This window comes from Leptinotarsa decemlineata, unplaced genomic scaffold (genome assembly GCF_025532065.1).
Source record: "Leptinotarsa decemlineata unplaced genomic scaffold, Ldec_3_MD MMD2_tig00002082_RagTag_RagTag, whole genome shotgun sequence".
Classification (NCBI taxonomy): domain Eukaryota; kingdom Metazoa; phylum Arthropoda; class Insecta; order Coleoptera; family Chrysomelidae; genus Leptinotarsa; species Leptinotarsa decemlineata.
In genome coordinates, this window is record NW_027412573.1 from 5,200,536 (window position 1) to 5,216,559 (window position 16,024).

Consider the following 16,024-nt stretch of genomic DNA (forward strand, 5'->3'; position numbering starts at 1 on the left):
TGAACATCAGAATGAGCTGAATACTCATTAATATGTTTCCTGACATATAGTAATTTTTCATATACAATGACGGCATATAAAGTCATGATCTTCAGAGCTGGGAATATTACTTTACAGCTCGAGTCCCAATTTGCTTTGACAATTTTTCGTACAGCAGATTTTTGTAGGATAAATACTCTCATTAAATGTGATTGAGCTGAGTTTCCCCAGGCTAATATACCATAGCGAAGAAGAGAATGAAACAGAGAAAAGTAGGTGGTAAGAGCAGCCTCTTGATTGACTACTTCTCGAATTTTTTTTATTGCAAATACACATTTAGCAAGTTTGTTACAGAGAGTACTTATGTGTTCAGACCAGTTTAAGTGACTATCGATTAGAATACCAAGAAATTTGGTGGAAGTATAATTACAGCTGTTGTTTAAGGCTCTCGAATCAAAATTAAGAGTTACAGTTTTTGTTTCATTCAGTAAGAGATCATTCGCCGAGAACCATGTTTTGGCTTGATTCATAATTGCCTCAAGGGCAATTTCGGGATCCTCCCGTCTATCAATACTAGCACTGATTGTAGTATCGTCAGCAAAGAGAACTGTTGCTGTATTATGATAGGTAATAGAAGACGTCATATCGTTGATATAAATTAGGAAGAGTAATGGTCCCAAAACTGATCCTTGAGGCACACCCCTCATTATTTCAAGGGGATTACTTCTTACATTATTACATTCAACAGTCTGAGTTCTGTTGCATAAGTAAGAGGAGAATAGGTCAAGCGTGTTTCCCCGAACACCATAATAATTGAGTTTACTCAATAAAGTTGAGTGATCAACACAATCAAATGCTGCTGATAAGTCAGTGAATAATCCTATACAATGTTGATTGTTTTCAAAGCAATTTTCAATAAATTTGGTTAAAGAAAGAATAGCATCAGAAGTTGAAACACCTTTTCTGAATCCAAACTGTTGAGGTATTATTGTATTAAACATATTAAGATAACTGTTTAAGTTACTATAGATTGCTATTTCAAAGATCTTTGAAAACGAAGGTAGTATTGATATTTGTCTGAAATTTATTGGTTGAGATGGATCTCCTTTCTTATAAATAGGGATGATTTTAGCTTTTTTTAGTTTAGTAGGAAAGTGACCTTGTGATATACAGGAGTTTATTATATCAGCCAGGGGATCAATAATCCATAATACACATTTTTTTATAATAAAAATATTTATACCATCAAGATCTTCAGTTTTTTTATTTTTAAGACCGTTTATTATTACTCTCACATCATCTGGAGTGACTGGTTTAATGAATAGAGACTGTGTAGAATTAAGTTTCATATTAGAGAGTAAAGTTTCAGAGTCAATCGGGGATTTAGGTATTTTCTGAATCATTCTTTCAGCATTTTCTACAAAAAAAGAGTTTAACCTGTCTACAGATATGTCATTGGGATAAACCTTTTTTTGGGTTCTGCCAGCTTCACGATTTATAACTTGCCATACAGCTTTGTTATAATTATTTGATTCATCCAAGAATTTTTGATTATGAGCTTGTTTAGCTGATATTAATAGAAGATTGTACACTCTTTTGTACTCATTGTAAGCTTGTTTATTATTATCAGATGGATATTTTTTACAGTAAGAGTGCAGAAAGAGCAATCTGTTTTTTGCAGCAGTCACTTCAGCTGTAACCCATTTTTTAGAAATATTTTTACGTTTTTTATTTGGACCAATGAAGCAAATATTATAGTAATATAAAAATGTTTCATAAAACGCATTATATTTATCCTCGCTCGAGACAGCATTATAGGAGTCCCGCCACTTTTCAGCTTTCAGGTAATTTACTAGCATTTCAATGTTGCCTTTGCTATAGTTTTTACTTTTAATATATTGTGTTAGGGATTTATCATAATCACACACATAATTCATTTGCTGACCGTAGTGATCCGACAAGCCAATATCGATCACTACGTATGTTATCCTTGGTAACATACTACTTGATGTTCAAATTTGATATTGGACAGAAGATGATTGTTTGTCTCATTGGTTTTTTCTGGTCTATAAGCTGTTGCTTGATTTATTACCACAACCTACCAGTAGCATATCCGTACTATGCACAGTGAGTACTCTTTTATTTTTTTTTATACAATTCGATTTTTCCAAATTCACAGGTCGTTTTATCGAGTCTCAAAAAATGTATTTTTTTATAATTCTTTCGCTGCCAGGCTCAAAATTTTCATTCGTGTTTCAAGCATGTTTTATAGTTTCCAAATTTTTATTACCCATCAGAAGAATATGTTCGAAACTGATACATCCAAATAGATAACAGTTCACGTATACAAGTTTTCAGAAAATTAATATAATTGTTTGGGAAGTGAAGGAACCGTTACTTTTCTCACTTTCCTAGGTTTCTATTACATTTGTATTCGAAAATTATTGACTGGCGAGCGTTTTAGTTATTACTTCAAATTATTTTTTCAGATACCTGCCCTTAGAACTCTTGATGTCTTCGTACGACCTGTATGTTTTGTATACTTCCCTCTACATAAACTTTGGAAGTTACGGAGTTGGTCTCTTGTTTGGAAATTTATTCCACCGTTACAAAAATCATACTTTTGCCTCTAGTAAAGTGAGTGTTTTGAATATAGTCAATTCGTTACATGAATATCTTCGAAAAATTCAAATTCGGGGTCAGAGCAAAAGAGGTTCTAGCGAATACAGTTCAGGGAATGTCTGAAAATGTAGTAGTTGATTCGGAACTGATTTTTAGATCATCTAGAAAAATGTCATTTAAAGTCCACCTGCGTGGATACAGTTCCAGCTTCACACCTTAACGCTACGTCTAATTCCACTGGTGCAGCTGCTATGCTTGCAGAAAAATCAAAATTTCGGAAACACTCCACTTTGCTAAGTTCCTACTGTTTCTTTTCTGTTGCTATTGAAACCTTTGGTGTTTTTGGATCTCCTGCTTCTGAATTGTTGAATGAAATTGGTAGAAGAACGACGAATTCTATCAATGACAACCGAGTCTGTTCATTTTTAATTCAACGAATCAGTATTGCCATTCAAAGGGGTAAGGCCACATCGATATTGGGTACTCTTTCGTCTACTCAAAAATTAGATGAAATACTTCTGAACCCACAAATCAATTTAGAACTTCCTATGAACATTGAAAAATGGAGTGAGCAGATTGATCACTTCCCAATTGCCTCACAAGATGCAGAGGAACATAAACAAGTTCTGAAATTATATTTCTCTCCCAAATTCGAAAAAACCACCATGAATATATCTGATTCAGTTTCAAGAAAATCAACTTGAAATTTCTCATTCCGTTGGTCCAGTGATGGGAAGAATCATTGTATTCGTGATTACTAGAAAGAAAACAGCGGTGGTGGAAAATAAAACACGGGGCCAACATAAAAGTTTTTCTCGTTTAATGGAGCCGGTTAATCAATCGCATTTTTCGTACCAACTAATATTAAATCCTTTGTCGATTATCTGACGCTTCAATTGAAATCAAATTGGGTTGAGGCCTTCCCCGATTTTCAATGATGTGAAATTTATTATCCTAAGATAAAGACTCAAAATTATTTGTCAGCAACCAATCGACTATATCTTCAGATTTTTTATTTTCGTCCAACTTACCCGTAATAAATGGAGAAAAAACTTAACAAGGAGTGAAAACCTGAAAACACCTTTGAATTGAAAGAAAACACATTAAAAACACCAAAAAGCACTGCTATAATACAATACACAAATAACAAATACTATCAAAAAACACTTGAACGATTTATTGAAATATTTTTCTGTCCCGGTCTGTCACGGCATCCCGTCCGAATAATTAAATGAAAAACAAATGCAGCCACACGCTAACGGAGACCAACTGGAGGCTAGCCTCCTCCAACGCTATATTTTCTGCAACCAAAAGTACAAATCGGAACGTATTTCGTTGGTTGGATCGGCCTGGCGAAGCTTGTGTTTTTTAAAACGGTCGGAGGCTTGGCCCCCTTGCAACGTATGGCATTTACTATTTCGGGTTGATGGTTTATTCGTTATTCGTTCATGGGCGGTACGTTTGAGGTTTGTTGATGCAGGATACAGTGTGGTACGTACTATGTAGTGAGCGGTAGTGTTTTTTCGGGCATATTATGTATTTATAATAAAAATAATGGTAAAATAATGATACCCAAGCATTTTTAGAAAAAATAATCATAATTATTTGTCAATATTTTTTAATTTATTGCCATGAATAGCCTCAAATTTTATGGGGAGGCTGAGCCTCCCTTGCCTCCTCTGACGAGCCGCCGCCGCATCGACCTCACTTCATCAAAGTGCTAGTTATATTTCACAGTTATATTTTTCATCAGGAAAGTATAATATTTGTGTGGCAAGATATAAACTAAAATATTTTTGATAGTTCGTACTGGAACCTCTGGCGTGAAATGAATCTATTGCAAACACTTTCCACACACCAGAACAAAAATTACGGTTTCTCGACCCGCGTTTCGCTAACCAGTTTACCGTCGTCAGGAAATCGTTATGGCTATTTTTCTATGGAACAACGATAACTATTAATTTACTCCATGAAGAGGTTGGGTTCTCAAGTTTCTTTGGCAATGTTTGTTGCTATGGCTATGCATCCGTTGATGTATTATTGCTGGGATATCCTACCACCATTCTGAAAATACATCTGTATCTTTTGGAATATGATTCGAAAGTTTCATTACTTGTTCTATATTTCCTTATGTAGTGTAGGAGAGTTGTGACTAGATATTTCTATATCCATGCAAGTCTAGATATTCGCCTTTGAAAATAATTATTGAACTGATTTTTCGTTTTTAGGTAGTATCTTGTTTGTGGTTGCTGCTATTTTTTGGTCTACCGACCATCGCTGTCTACGGCACACTTTTTGAATATTCGAGACTGACAACTGCACTCTTGGGACCCACTTTGAAACCACTGTTTTCTTTAGGAATCGCGATAGGGATGTTCGGCATGATCAGCAGAATGGGTGGTGAGTTTATTTTTTGCAGTAGTGTAGCCTGATTATTTCCGAGATCTGTTGAAGTTTTCAGGTTTTCATGTTTGACGTTCGGACTACGGCTGCGGTGGATATTATCAAAGGCAAAGGCTCCTACCAGTGATAGTGCTACGAGTATAGCTCTCTCCATTGCCTCATTGTTAGTGGTAATATCTACCAAAGTCGTAGAACAAACTAGTTATAGAGCACTTATCTTCAGCTCTGTGCAATTTCTCATTGTTTCTGATAATGTGCACCAGAATTGTAGACTGAACGTCGTGTATAAGGCCATGACCAACAAACCTGAAAACTGGCTCTGACACTCAAACTTGTTTTCAGGAGGAATCGTCAAATCGATATGCGAATGGAGATTAGCAGAGTTTGTAGCCAGGTGGTCATACAGCACGTATATGATCCACTTCTTCGTAGTTTTCGGGCGACACCTCCTCAAAGGAGGCATAGAAGATATATCAGATAAGATTCTGGTGAGTATATCTTCATTCTTAGTTCAATATGTATTGAACTCACAAATTGAAACGAAATTTCCTGTGATTCGCCAAAAATGAACGGAACAAATTGACCATTTCCCGATTTTCTTAGAAGATGCAGAGAAATATGAGCAAGTTTTGGAATTATAATCTTCCTCCAAACTCAAATCTGTCATTGATCCATTCAATTCAGTTTCAAGCAGTTTAACTTCGAATACCTTATCCCGCAGGTGCAATGATGGGGAGAATCATCGCATCCGTGATTATTCAGAAAAGACAGCAGTGGCGAACGTATCAACAGTTATAACAACATGGAGGTCATATAACATATATGACATAACAACATTGGGGTCATCAGAAAACACCTCAGGATGTTCAAACCTCTGAAAAAGCTAGGCACCAGCGCCAGCGAAACGTCAGGAAGAAATTCCAAAGATCCGCGGCCTTGAAACCCTAAAAATAGTGATACCGAAAACATAAGATCAGTGATACATTCTCCATACCCTCTGGCTCAGTGTTCCATGAATAGGATATTCCAGTGTTCATCAAACCAGAGATGATTACTGGGACATTTAGGAAACAATTGATACATGAAAGATATCAATACTAGTATTTGTAGTATGGAAGATGCTTTGATCAAAGCGTTCGCAAAAGTTATTAAAGAAGTGTGGTCAGAAGATTTATCTGATAGAGTAGTATACACATACACAGCCTCCCTAAAAAGTCAGGTTCAAAGTTTTGCTCCTTGATTCGTGGGCCATGCCCATCATGATGCCCAGAAATTCTTTCCTAATCTTTTTGAAAGCTCACACGAGGACGTTGACGAAGTTAATGAGAAACCTAAACTGATCTTAACGAAGACGAAAAACTGCCCGTGAACTGGGATACTTGAAGATGTATGACTCTCAAGATTGTGAATGATTTTTTTAGCCAGTTGAAATCCACGATGAAGTGCGCAGATTGTGTGACACTCATCAGTAACCTTTGATCCTTTCAGAGATTTGTCACTTCCCATATCACAAAAAATTGGCCAATTGAATTCGTCGCAATGCTTGGATTCCTTGTCGAAAGAGGGAACTTTGGATGGAGATAAAAAACCGACGTGTTCGAGGTGCAGGTTACAATCCACATTTAATCTCGTATTTCAGTAATTCGTTCAAAAATATTATCTCCAACAGAAAGATTTGGAGGTGAATTAAATGTTGCCATCGAATTTCCACTTGAAAGATTAGATATGAGCAATTATGTAGCATACAATGTAGCTCTTTGTCATTACAATCTATATGCACTCTCTTATCACAATGGGACTACTTACAGCGGGTATTACATAACCTACTGCAACCTAATCGCCTGTGAGTGGAAAGGCATACGTCTTTTTTTACGAATAGGAGGACACGAAGTCGCACCTTTGAGATACCTCTGAGAGGATGTTTTTTCATGCTCCTGTACAAATAGATGGGATATGTATGTTCAAAAATTGATTCAATTCAATATACAACAGCAGACTTGAATACTAATTCTTATGAGAACTTTCAGAAAATTATGAACCTGTTAGAGGGATCATTTCGAAATATTTTGGTTGACAAATTTTCAGATTTATCATATGCTTGTGGAATATGAGATAAAAACAAAATGTGAGTGAAAGATACTGACTTCTACATTTCCGAAGAAGAATCATAAAGGTTCCTCACTGAATATGCTGACTGTATATCATCGCCTCAATATTTATTTCCTCTCATTTATTATCGTTTTCTTGTATTATTGAACTTGCTTCAACTGCAAATATTGAGGAGCTGACTGAAAAAAAAATACAAACTATATCAACTTGAATTAAAGAAATTACCGTTTCTTTTTGCCTTTGATGATTCCACATGAATGTATCAATTTCATTTAACTTTTTTGTCTCCCACAGTTGCCCTGTTTGATTCAGAAAGTAAAGAATGTCAACATTAAGAAGACACCTCAGAAGGTTTCGATAAGGTTATCAATTGTTCATATGTGATGATTTTAACTGAATACTTTACAGAACAGTTTTGACAATCTAACAATGAAATATTACTTCATATGTCACATATAAGTAGTTTAGAAGAAAAGACGTACGAAAAAGGGCATTTTCTGAAATACTTCTCACCTCATGGAATGGAAGTTGAATATATACGATAGAAATACTTTGAGTCATTTCAGGAAATATAAATAAAATGTTCAGCTCAAGTGTTTCATAGATTTGAATCTTCCATTCCCACAATAGGGTATTTACAGTACATTACCTGACTAGTTGCAGAGATCTTCTTCTTCTTATTGATTTTTTGGGCCTGCTTCGAGAGCGATTTACCAGTTATCAGTTGTCCCAAAAGGGCGAGGTTGGAGGATGAAAGAATGGGAATTGGCTAGGCGTCTGAGAGAAGAGAAGATGAATTGACCACAAGGAATGGAAGGATCACCGATCAAAGCAGCGTGAACGAAGCAGAGCTGATTGCGATAGAGCGGGTGATCAGCATGTCGGGTATGGATGAGAGCTTGAAAGTAGTCAGTGACTCTGCTATAGCAGTAGAACGAGCGAAAGCAGGGAGAGTGGGGAAATGAAACAGTAGCAATGATTCAGCGGATGATTGAGGAGAGGAGCGTGAGGGGAGTGGGTACCCAGATTACATGGAGGAGGGGACATGATGGCAGTAACACAGGAAACACGATTCAACCTGAGTCCGGAGGTTCTCTGTCCTTGTGACTATGGGGAGCCTGAAACGACAGAGCACGTGATTGGTAGATAGCGGAGATAGGATTGGATGGCGAAAGTGGAAAGGAAGGACAGATGGGGAAATGATGCTGATGGACATAAATACGATTCGTGAATGATTGGGCGGGCAATGTGGTGAGGAAAGAAAGGGGAGGGTAGGTGGTAAGCTGCTAGCTTACAGAATGGACATGTCGTTTCTAAGGGGGTGGTCTTTCCAGTCAGGGCGGGACATGATTCTGTCGAATTGTGAAGAGCTCCGATGAAATGTGCCATTATTCATGTGCTGTTCATTGGGGTACATGGATTGGGCTTATTGAATATGTTATGTTTATTTTTCAACTACAGTTAAAAGAGAAAATTGTTGTTTTAGTTCAGTTGGACATTATGTTATGAAGTATTGTATGTATATATCGTAGTGTATTGTGTAGGAAATGAAGAAAATGGGTCTTCTACCCCGCTACCTCCATATGGCCGACGTTATGCGCCCATTGTATGGGGGGGGAAGTACGGAGGAGTAGAGGTTCCCTTGACAGGGGTGGCGCTAAACAGAGGGCAGATGTCAGTTTTAACGCAACGAAGGCAAAGGCATTATTCACATCACAAAGTGGCATATTGATTTGTTAAATCTTATATTCATTCAAAATCTGAAATTTCAAAAAATGTTCTATTCGAAATTGGAGCTATTCCAAAAACTACCTAACCAATCAACAAAATTGCTCCAAAATAATTTTTGAAAAATAAAACTGGTTGAATAATACTCATATTGGATACTAAACTATGTGTTTGTCATTTCAGATAAAAACGGCTGTTTTGGACATAATTCAATCATTCGTTGCTGGTCTAGTAGTGCATCTCATCATAGAACGTCCTATGGCCAATGTTTGTTCATGCTTTCTCTCCAAGAAAACGACAAAGAACAAGAAACTGGGAAATCAGAAAGTAAAGTTATAATAAATTGAAAACTGTATTTTTTTTTTGTACCATCAGGATGTTTTGGTTCTGTGCTTGTTCAGAACATCAAAATAGATTTAAACAACAAGTGGTATGTCAAGTAGAGAATACATGCACCAAGAAAATGAATGATTCGAATCAAAATTCGAAACATTCACCTGTCAGAAGGATCTAGCAAACACACCGGAAAACCATTTCTATCCAGATGGATACCACGACGGATATTTCTATTATTTCCGACTGACATTTGTGCCTTCCAGTGTCTGGTGGTCAATTATATTTTTTATGCATGTTATTTATCATATCCATATGACGACGCTCTTCAACGTACTCAGAATTTGCATCACATTTTGTATATATTTTGCGAAACATCACTATGATTAAAGGTCATGTTATGTTCTTAGAAATTTCAAAAGAAATGAACTATGTAAATTTAATTATGAAGTTGTTCATCATTTTCATAATGTAAAATTTGACGTGTCTTTTACGTATACAGAAAAAAATGTAACCATAGTTTGGTATGAAATACTTTGAAACATCGGTAAACTGATCAACACTTCGCAGGTCTATTATATTTGCGTCCTTAAAATGTCATAACTAGTCATTCGGTTTCTTCATTATCAAGCGTCCTCATCTGCATATGCGAAGTGTATTCTGTTTCTTGTGATGGTGACTTTGTTTTGTATTCATTAAATATATTTTATTATATTTATTAAATAGAGTGTTATATTTATTAACTTTGAAATAGATAGAGTTGACCAATACTTGTTTTTCGAAATACAATATCATTGATTTTCATCACATTCACATTTTATTGTGAGATAATTAGTTGACCTAGTCATTAAACTCAGGTATAAATGTTAGTTGAACTCAGGTATAACTGTTCTTAATTAATTCCTAGAATATTATTTATTTCTAGGTAGATAGTAATATTTCAAAAAGTATATATAAGTTACAATGTATGTAGAAATCAGTTTGTTAGTGAACATGCCTGTATCGATTCCATAACTTCTGCAAGAATTCAGAAAGTACAGAACGCCTGCAATATACTAATTCAGCTTGAATTACAGAGATCATGTGACCCCTTCCATCAATCAACTTAATTGGTGAAAATTCAAAACAAGAGAATTGCATTTCGCCTGTTTCATTCACAAACTGATAAAAACACAACAACCCACTTATTTGATAAAAAAACTCCTTTCCAGACATCAGATACACTCAAGAAACCTTAGATTTAACAATAATTTTGACATTCCAAATCATAACAGCACTATCTATGAACGATCCTTTACGTATCATGCTGTAACAATGTATAATTCATTCAGTGAATCTTTGAAAAATTCATCACTACCGCTATTCAAAAGAACAGTTAAAACAAAATTGCTCAGCCAACAGTGATCCAAACATAAACATTTGTATTTCATTTTACTATTGTCCTGAAATTGCCATTTATTTTTTGTAATGTTTCTTTTTTTTTCAAACGTGATTGAGTGGAAGAATAGCTCTTTGCTAAACTCCGCCACGTAAAATAAAGGCCATTTATTATTATTATTATAAAAAGCTACTGTGCAGCGAAATACGTGTTGCGGATTTGTTAATCTATTCTAGTGAAAATTTCACAATAAAGTGTTTTTCAAAATACATCAACTTCAAAATAGTTTTTGAGGTAAGTAAACGGCTGACAAATAGCTGAATAATATGATTGAATTTTATTATTTTTATAGTATTAAGATGGATGCCGTAGCAGGTCCAAGTAATGTACAAAGAAAGAGGAAGTTTATGTCGTTAGGAGAAAAACAGATTGTCTGTAATTGTCACCCCGTACAGTGGAAGTAGCCCAGTATTCATTTTTAAAAGGAATATCCGTGTCGACACGGATATAACAATTTTTACGTAATTACCTATGTGTTTAAATAAATAAAAATATTATTTTGGTACGCCTCTGCAGAGTTGGTAAGAGGATTATCCGTAGGTAATTTCAAGTGCGACGTTGAAAATTGAAAATTGTTATAGTTTAGTGTACCCACCAGTACCCTTATAACCTTACGGTTGTGGTTTAGCAGGTCCGTGAATCTGGGCGATGATTTCTTTATGAACTCTTCCGCCTGCCTCGTTCCTTGGAGCTTATTCAACCAATCTATCGATTCGGCTTGTATCCATGAGTTTATGGACATCTTTATACATGCTTCCGCAACTCGCAGAAGGGTTCTGGGCCGATCATAGCCTTGAATGTGCATTCAGAGGCTAGAAAGTCGGCCTCCTCATTGCCCTTGTGACCCTGGTGCTGCATACCTGGTTATGAAACGTAGGATATTTTGACAGCTTGGAACGAATATCATATCCCACAAAAAACTGAATGGCGCCTTTTACAATAAATTCCTTTCCACCCGGTATACAGATTTCATTTCTACAACTACATCTGTGTCTGAAGTACATGTAACATATATCAGATGTCTACATGTATGAATCACTGATACATAAAGTAGCGATAGTACATGATTGAACTTTAATATCATCACAATGCTCATAGAAACTGTCGTTCACAAACAGCGTTGCCATATCAACATCTACTACAATGGCGCGCTACTGTCTGCTCTCAACTACTCTTGACTGTTTTGTCTCTTCTGAAAGTCCAAGTTCATCTATCTTAATCTTCACATGAATGTTTATATGGTATATTAGGATGTTGTATGTTGATTTTTTTCTCTAGAGTCCCCCAGTATATTATATTTGCGTTAGATATTCCCAACATTCGACGGAGATAAACATAAATCTACTCAGTTTTTTCTATTTCCGTTTTAAATGTCAGCTTCCCATTCAGTGCATTGATTTCTTCAGTCTGCTTTTCCACCTGACTCACCTTTCAACATAATTTCGAATATTCCCCGGCTAATAGGGGAGACTGGGGCAAGATGAAGTTCGGGGCAGCACGGGTAGTAAGCTTGTGTGCGTGAATAGTATTCGTGTTCGGAGCGGCGACAGCGCCATTTGCACGAACTTCATTCTCCGCTAGTGTGTCCAAGTAGAGCGAACAGGTTAGAACTCGTTTTTGCGTTGCAGAGAGAACTGATGTACAGACATGTAAGTAACTGTGTTAATGTATTATTTCAATCCCGGTCGGGATTGGTTCTGTGATTTTGCATGGTGCAACGTTTAATTATAAGAGAGAAATGTATAATGGTTACCTTTTTCGTTAAAGAATGTTATTAAAAAGTTTAATTTTCTCTGTATAACGAGTTTTGTCTTAGCTATCTCATCTTGCCCCAGTCTCCCCTACCACGCCGGGGAAGTTGTTTTTCGACAGACGTTTATCACACCCTACTTGTAGGTAGTTGGGATAGATTAATATTTTGAAATATTCCCCGGCTAATACCACGTATACAGTGTGTCCGCAAAGTATGGAATAAATTCGATATTTCCAAAACCAAAGTTCGTTTTACAAAAACCTTAAACAAGTCGATTTTTAAATTCAATATTCTACATTTACCAACAAAATTTCATAATACTCATATTAATGTGATGACGTCATCGGTATTTTTTTAAATGCAACACCCTGTATTTGGTGTCAGTTTTAGATAATCCGTAACCAGCTGATTCCGAAAAGGTATGATACTTGGGGTCTAACGGACAGAATTTGAAAGATGTGCACTTAAAAAATAAATTTTATTGAAATCTATTGAAGGTAGTAATTAATTAATTATTTTATATTTTTTTCTAATATATAATCATGAAAATTAAGTATGTACCCATGAATTCATCAGACGATTCTTAAGGTAATTTCAAGACGAAATGTTCATATAAACATGGGTCCGCAAATCCTTCGTTCTCAAGATACAGAGTGTTGAAATAAATATCTTAAATATCATTTATCTAATTTTATTGTAATTTGGCGAAGGTATTTATAACATTAAGGAGCTAATTTAGCCCGAACGTGATTCGATTTAGCTCCAGTGGCGTTTCGAGCGGGATTTGAACGAATATTTTTGACTTAAAAATGTACGCCACTGACTTCTGTGCAATTTTTATTATGTCTTTGGATTGCGCAATTAGAAATACAACTTTTTTGTCTCCAGAATTTTTTTCGTATCTTGCATAGTTTTTAAGAAAAAAAAAGTCGACCTAATTGCATATCCCTGGATCTCACGAAGAATGATATGGGGAATTAAATGTTCCTTTTGGAAATTATTATTTTTACAATTTTTTATCACTGATTATGTAACAATAACAACAAATATCAAATAACATTAACATCTAGACTAACGAATTGCACTAGATTAAGTGTTGGAAATGGCCTCCTTCGGCTTCAATACAACCGTCTAGCTGCCGCATTATTGAATTTCGCACGCTTCTGAAAATACCTATCGTATTTTTCATTATGTCACATGAATTAATGATTTTATTCCGTAAATCCTCTTCACTTTGAATAGCATTTTTGTATACCAACGCTTTGAGGTGTCCCCAGAGAAAATAATCTAAGGGATTCATTTCGGGGAGCGAGATGGCCATGGATGTGGGCCTGCTCTCCCAATTCAGTCTAGGTGGAAGAAAGTGAGGCCCAATGAGATGGTCACCGACAATTCCAACCCAAATATCAAAAGAAAACTGTTCTTGAAAATTATTTTCTATCAAGGCGTATGGATTGTTTTCGGTCCAAATGTGATTGTTGTGGAAGTTGATACTTGGATTGCGAGAAAAACAAGCTTCATCTGTAAACCATATTCGACTTAGAAAACCTGGATTTCTTCTTATTTTACCGCGTAACCAATTGGAAAAAGCTAGTCTTATAGACAAATCTCTGGGCAATAGAGCTTGCATACGTTGCATGTGATAGTTCTTCAGCTATTTTCCGAGTACTGGTATTAGGATTTACTTCAATCTCATTTGAAACAGCTTCTTCAATTTGAACTGTTCGTACCGTTGCAGGCCTCCCAATGACAACCATCGATCTTTTAAAGCTGCCTGTTTCAGAAAGTCGTGCATGGAGACATACAAAAGTTCTTCTATTAGGCACTACACGCTGAGGAAATCTTTCATGGTAAATGCATCTTGCAGCATTTGAGATTCTGTGAGCCATTCCATAACAGAAATGCATATCTGCCATTTCACTGTTAGTGAATTGAACCATGTTTCACAAAAATGGTTCGAAAATAACCACCAAACACACTTTTTATAACAATTATAAATTAAAAGCTTATGAAGTTGACAACAACTGTCAAGTTGTTTATTAAATGCTGCAATCATTTTCCAAGGCAACCCTTGATTATTATTTATGGTATTTTCAGAAGAGTGCGAAATTCAATGATGCGGCGGCTAGAACGGTTGTATTGAAGCCGAAGGAGGCCATTTCCAACACTTAATTTAGTGCAATTCGTTAGTCTAGATGTTAATGTTATTTAATATTTGTTGTTATTTTTACATAATTAGTAAAGAAAAATTGTAGAAATAATAATTTCCAAAAGAAACATTTGAAACCTCATATTATTCCTTGTGAGGTCCAGGGATAAGCAATTAGGTCGATTTTTTTTTCTGAAAAACAAAGCAAGATACGAAAAAACTCAAGATACAAAAAAGTTGTTTTTTTAATTGTTCAATCCAAAGAAATAATAAAAATTGCACAGAAGTCAGTGGCGTACATTTTTAAGTCAAAAATATTCGTTCAAATCCCGGTCGAGACGCCACTGGACTCAATAAATTGAATCACGTTCGGGCTAAATTAGCGCACCAATGTTATGAATAACACTGCCAAATTACAACTGAAATTAGGTAAAGGATATTTAAGATATTTACGAATAACTTTTATTTTATTTTTATTTTAACACCCTGTATCTTGAGAACGGAGGATTTGCGAACCCATGTTTATATGAACATTTCGTCTTAAAATTACGTAAACAATCGTCTGTTAAATTTATGGTACATACTCAATTAACACCCTGTATATCGAGTTAAAGGTGGATTTCAATCGAAAGGACAAAACCACCACAAAACAGCAACTGTGTTGTCAAAATAAGAAATAGTTTGTAGGCTTTGTGTCGCGGGCGACTGTTTTTGTCAATAACGAAATGTGCCGTCATGACAATTCGTATTGTTTCTGTTTGCTAGAAAACTGTAAGCAGTTTGCTATATGGAAACGGTCGGCGATAACAAAAAGCAACTATTCAGTTCACTGTTTTGTTTTAATGTGTGGCATTATGTGACTATCTGGTTTGTTCGGACTGTTTTCACTCTTGTAAATGTTTTTCGACTTTATACATACGATTAGACTTCCTCATGAGTCCACATGTGCATGGAGAAACAACTTTTTTGCGTCAACTATATAGTGTTTGCCTGAGTTGACATATGTTTTTTGTTTTTTTTTTGAGGACTTGAACCAATATCTTCGAGCCTTGAATTAATTGAGTGAGAAGGCAAAGTCGAGGGTTGCAATTTTATTGTTGATTGTTTCGATATTAAATACATGTTTCTTGTTAGACCTTCAACCGAACAGATGCCATTGAATAATTGAATGTATATCAAAGTGTCCTTTAGGATCACATGATGAATTTTGTGTAATTCAGTGAAAGACGGCAAAATTGAATTTATATTGAAACATTGGAACTGTGAAATTAAACCAGAAAAGATCATTTAGATTTACATCGCGAAATATCAATAAGACAAAGCTAACCGAGTGTCAATTAGATTTGAGTGATAATAATGTATTCAAAGCGTCACCAATAACCGATAGAGGCAAAAAAACAGGTCTGGAGAGAGTGCTATAACGGTTTGAGTAGTCAAAAAAACTTGATAGATACTGCTTCTGTCCTTGATACGTCACTATACCATGTGAATGACATGGAGGCAGGGCCGT

At 35.7% G+C, this 16,024-nt stretch overlaps 1 protein-coding gene across 1 annotated transcript; it reads left to right on the forward strand.

Moving 5' to 3' along the window:
* Positions 1-1,967: 1,967 nt before the first annotated feature.
* Positions 1,968-9,844, forward strand: LOC141482903 (uncharacterized). The gene is made up of 5 exons (XM_074176880.1): positions 1,968-2,106; positions 2,469-2,616; positions 4,830-5,001; positions 5,347-5,492; positions 9,025-9,844. Exons 1-5 carry the CDS (start codon positions 1,988-1,990, stop codon positions 9,178-9,180), a joined length of 741 nt encoding a protein of 246 aa, XP_074032981.1. The 5' UTR covers positions 1,968-1,987; the 3' UTR covers positions 9,181-9,844.
* Positions 9,845-16,024: the final 6,180 nt, after the last annotated feature.

Coding starts and splice junctions, on each gene's coding strand:
- LOC141482903 (XM_074176880.1), top strand. CDS start 1,988: ATGTTCAAATTTGATATTGGACAGAAGATGATTGTTTGTCTCATTGGT. Junction 2,107..2,468: donor GCATATCCGTACTATGCACA/GTGAGTACTCTT, acceptor TTATTTTTTCAG/ATACCTGCCCTTAGAACTCT. Junction 5,493..9,024: donor ATATATCAGATAAGATTCTG/GTGAGTATATCT, acceptor TTGTCATTTCAG/ATAAAAACGGCTGTTTTGGA.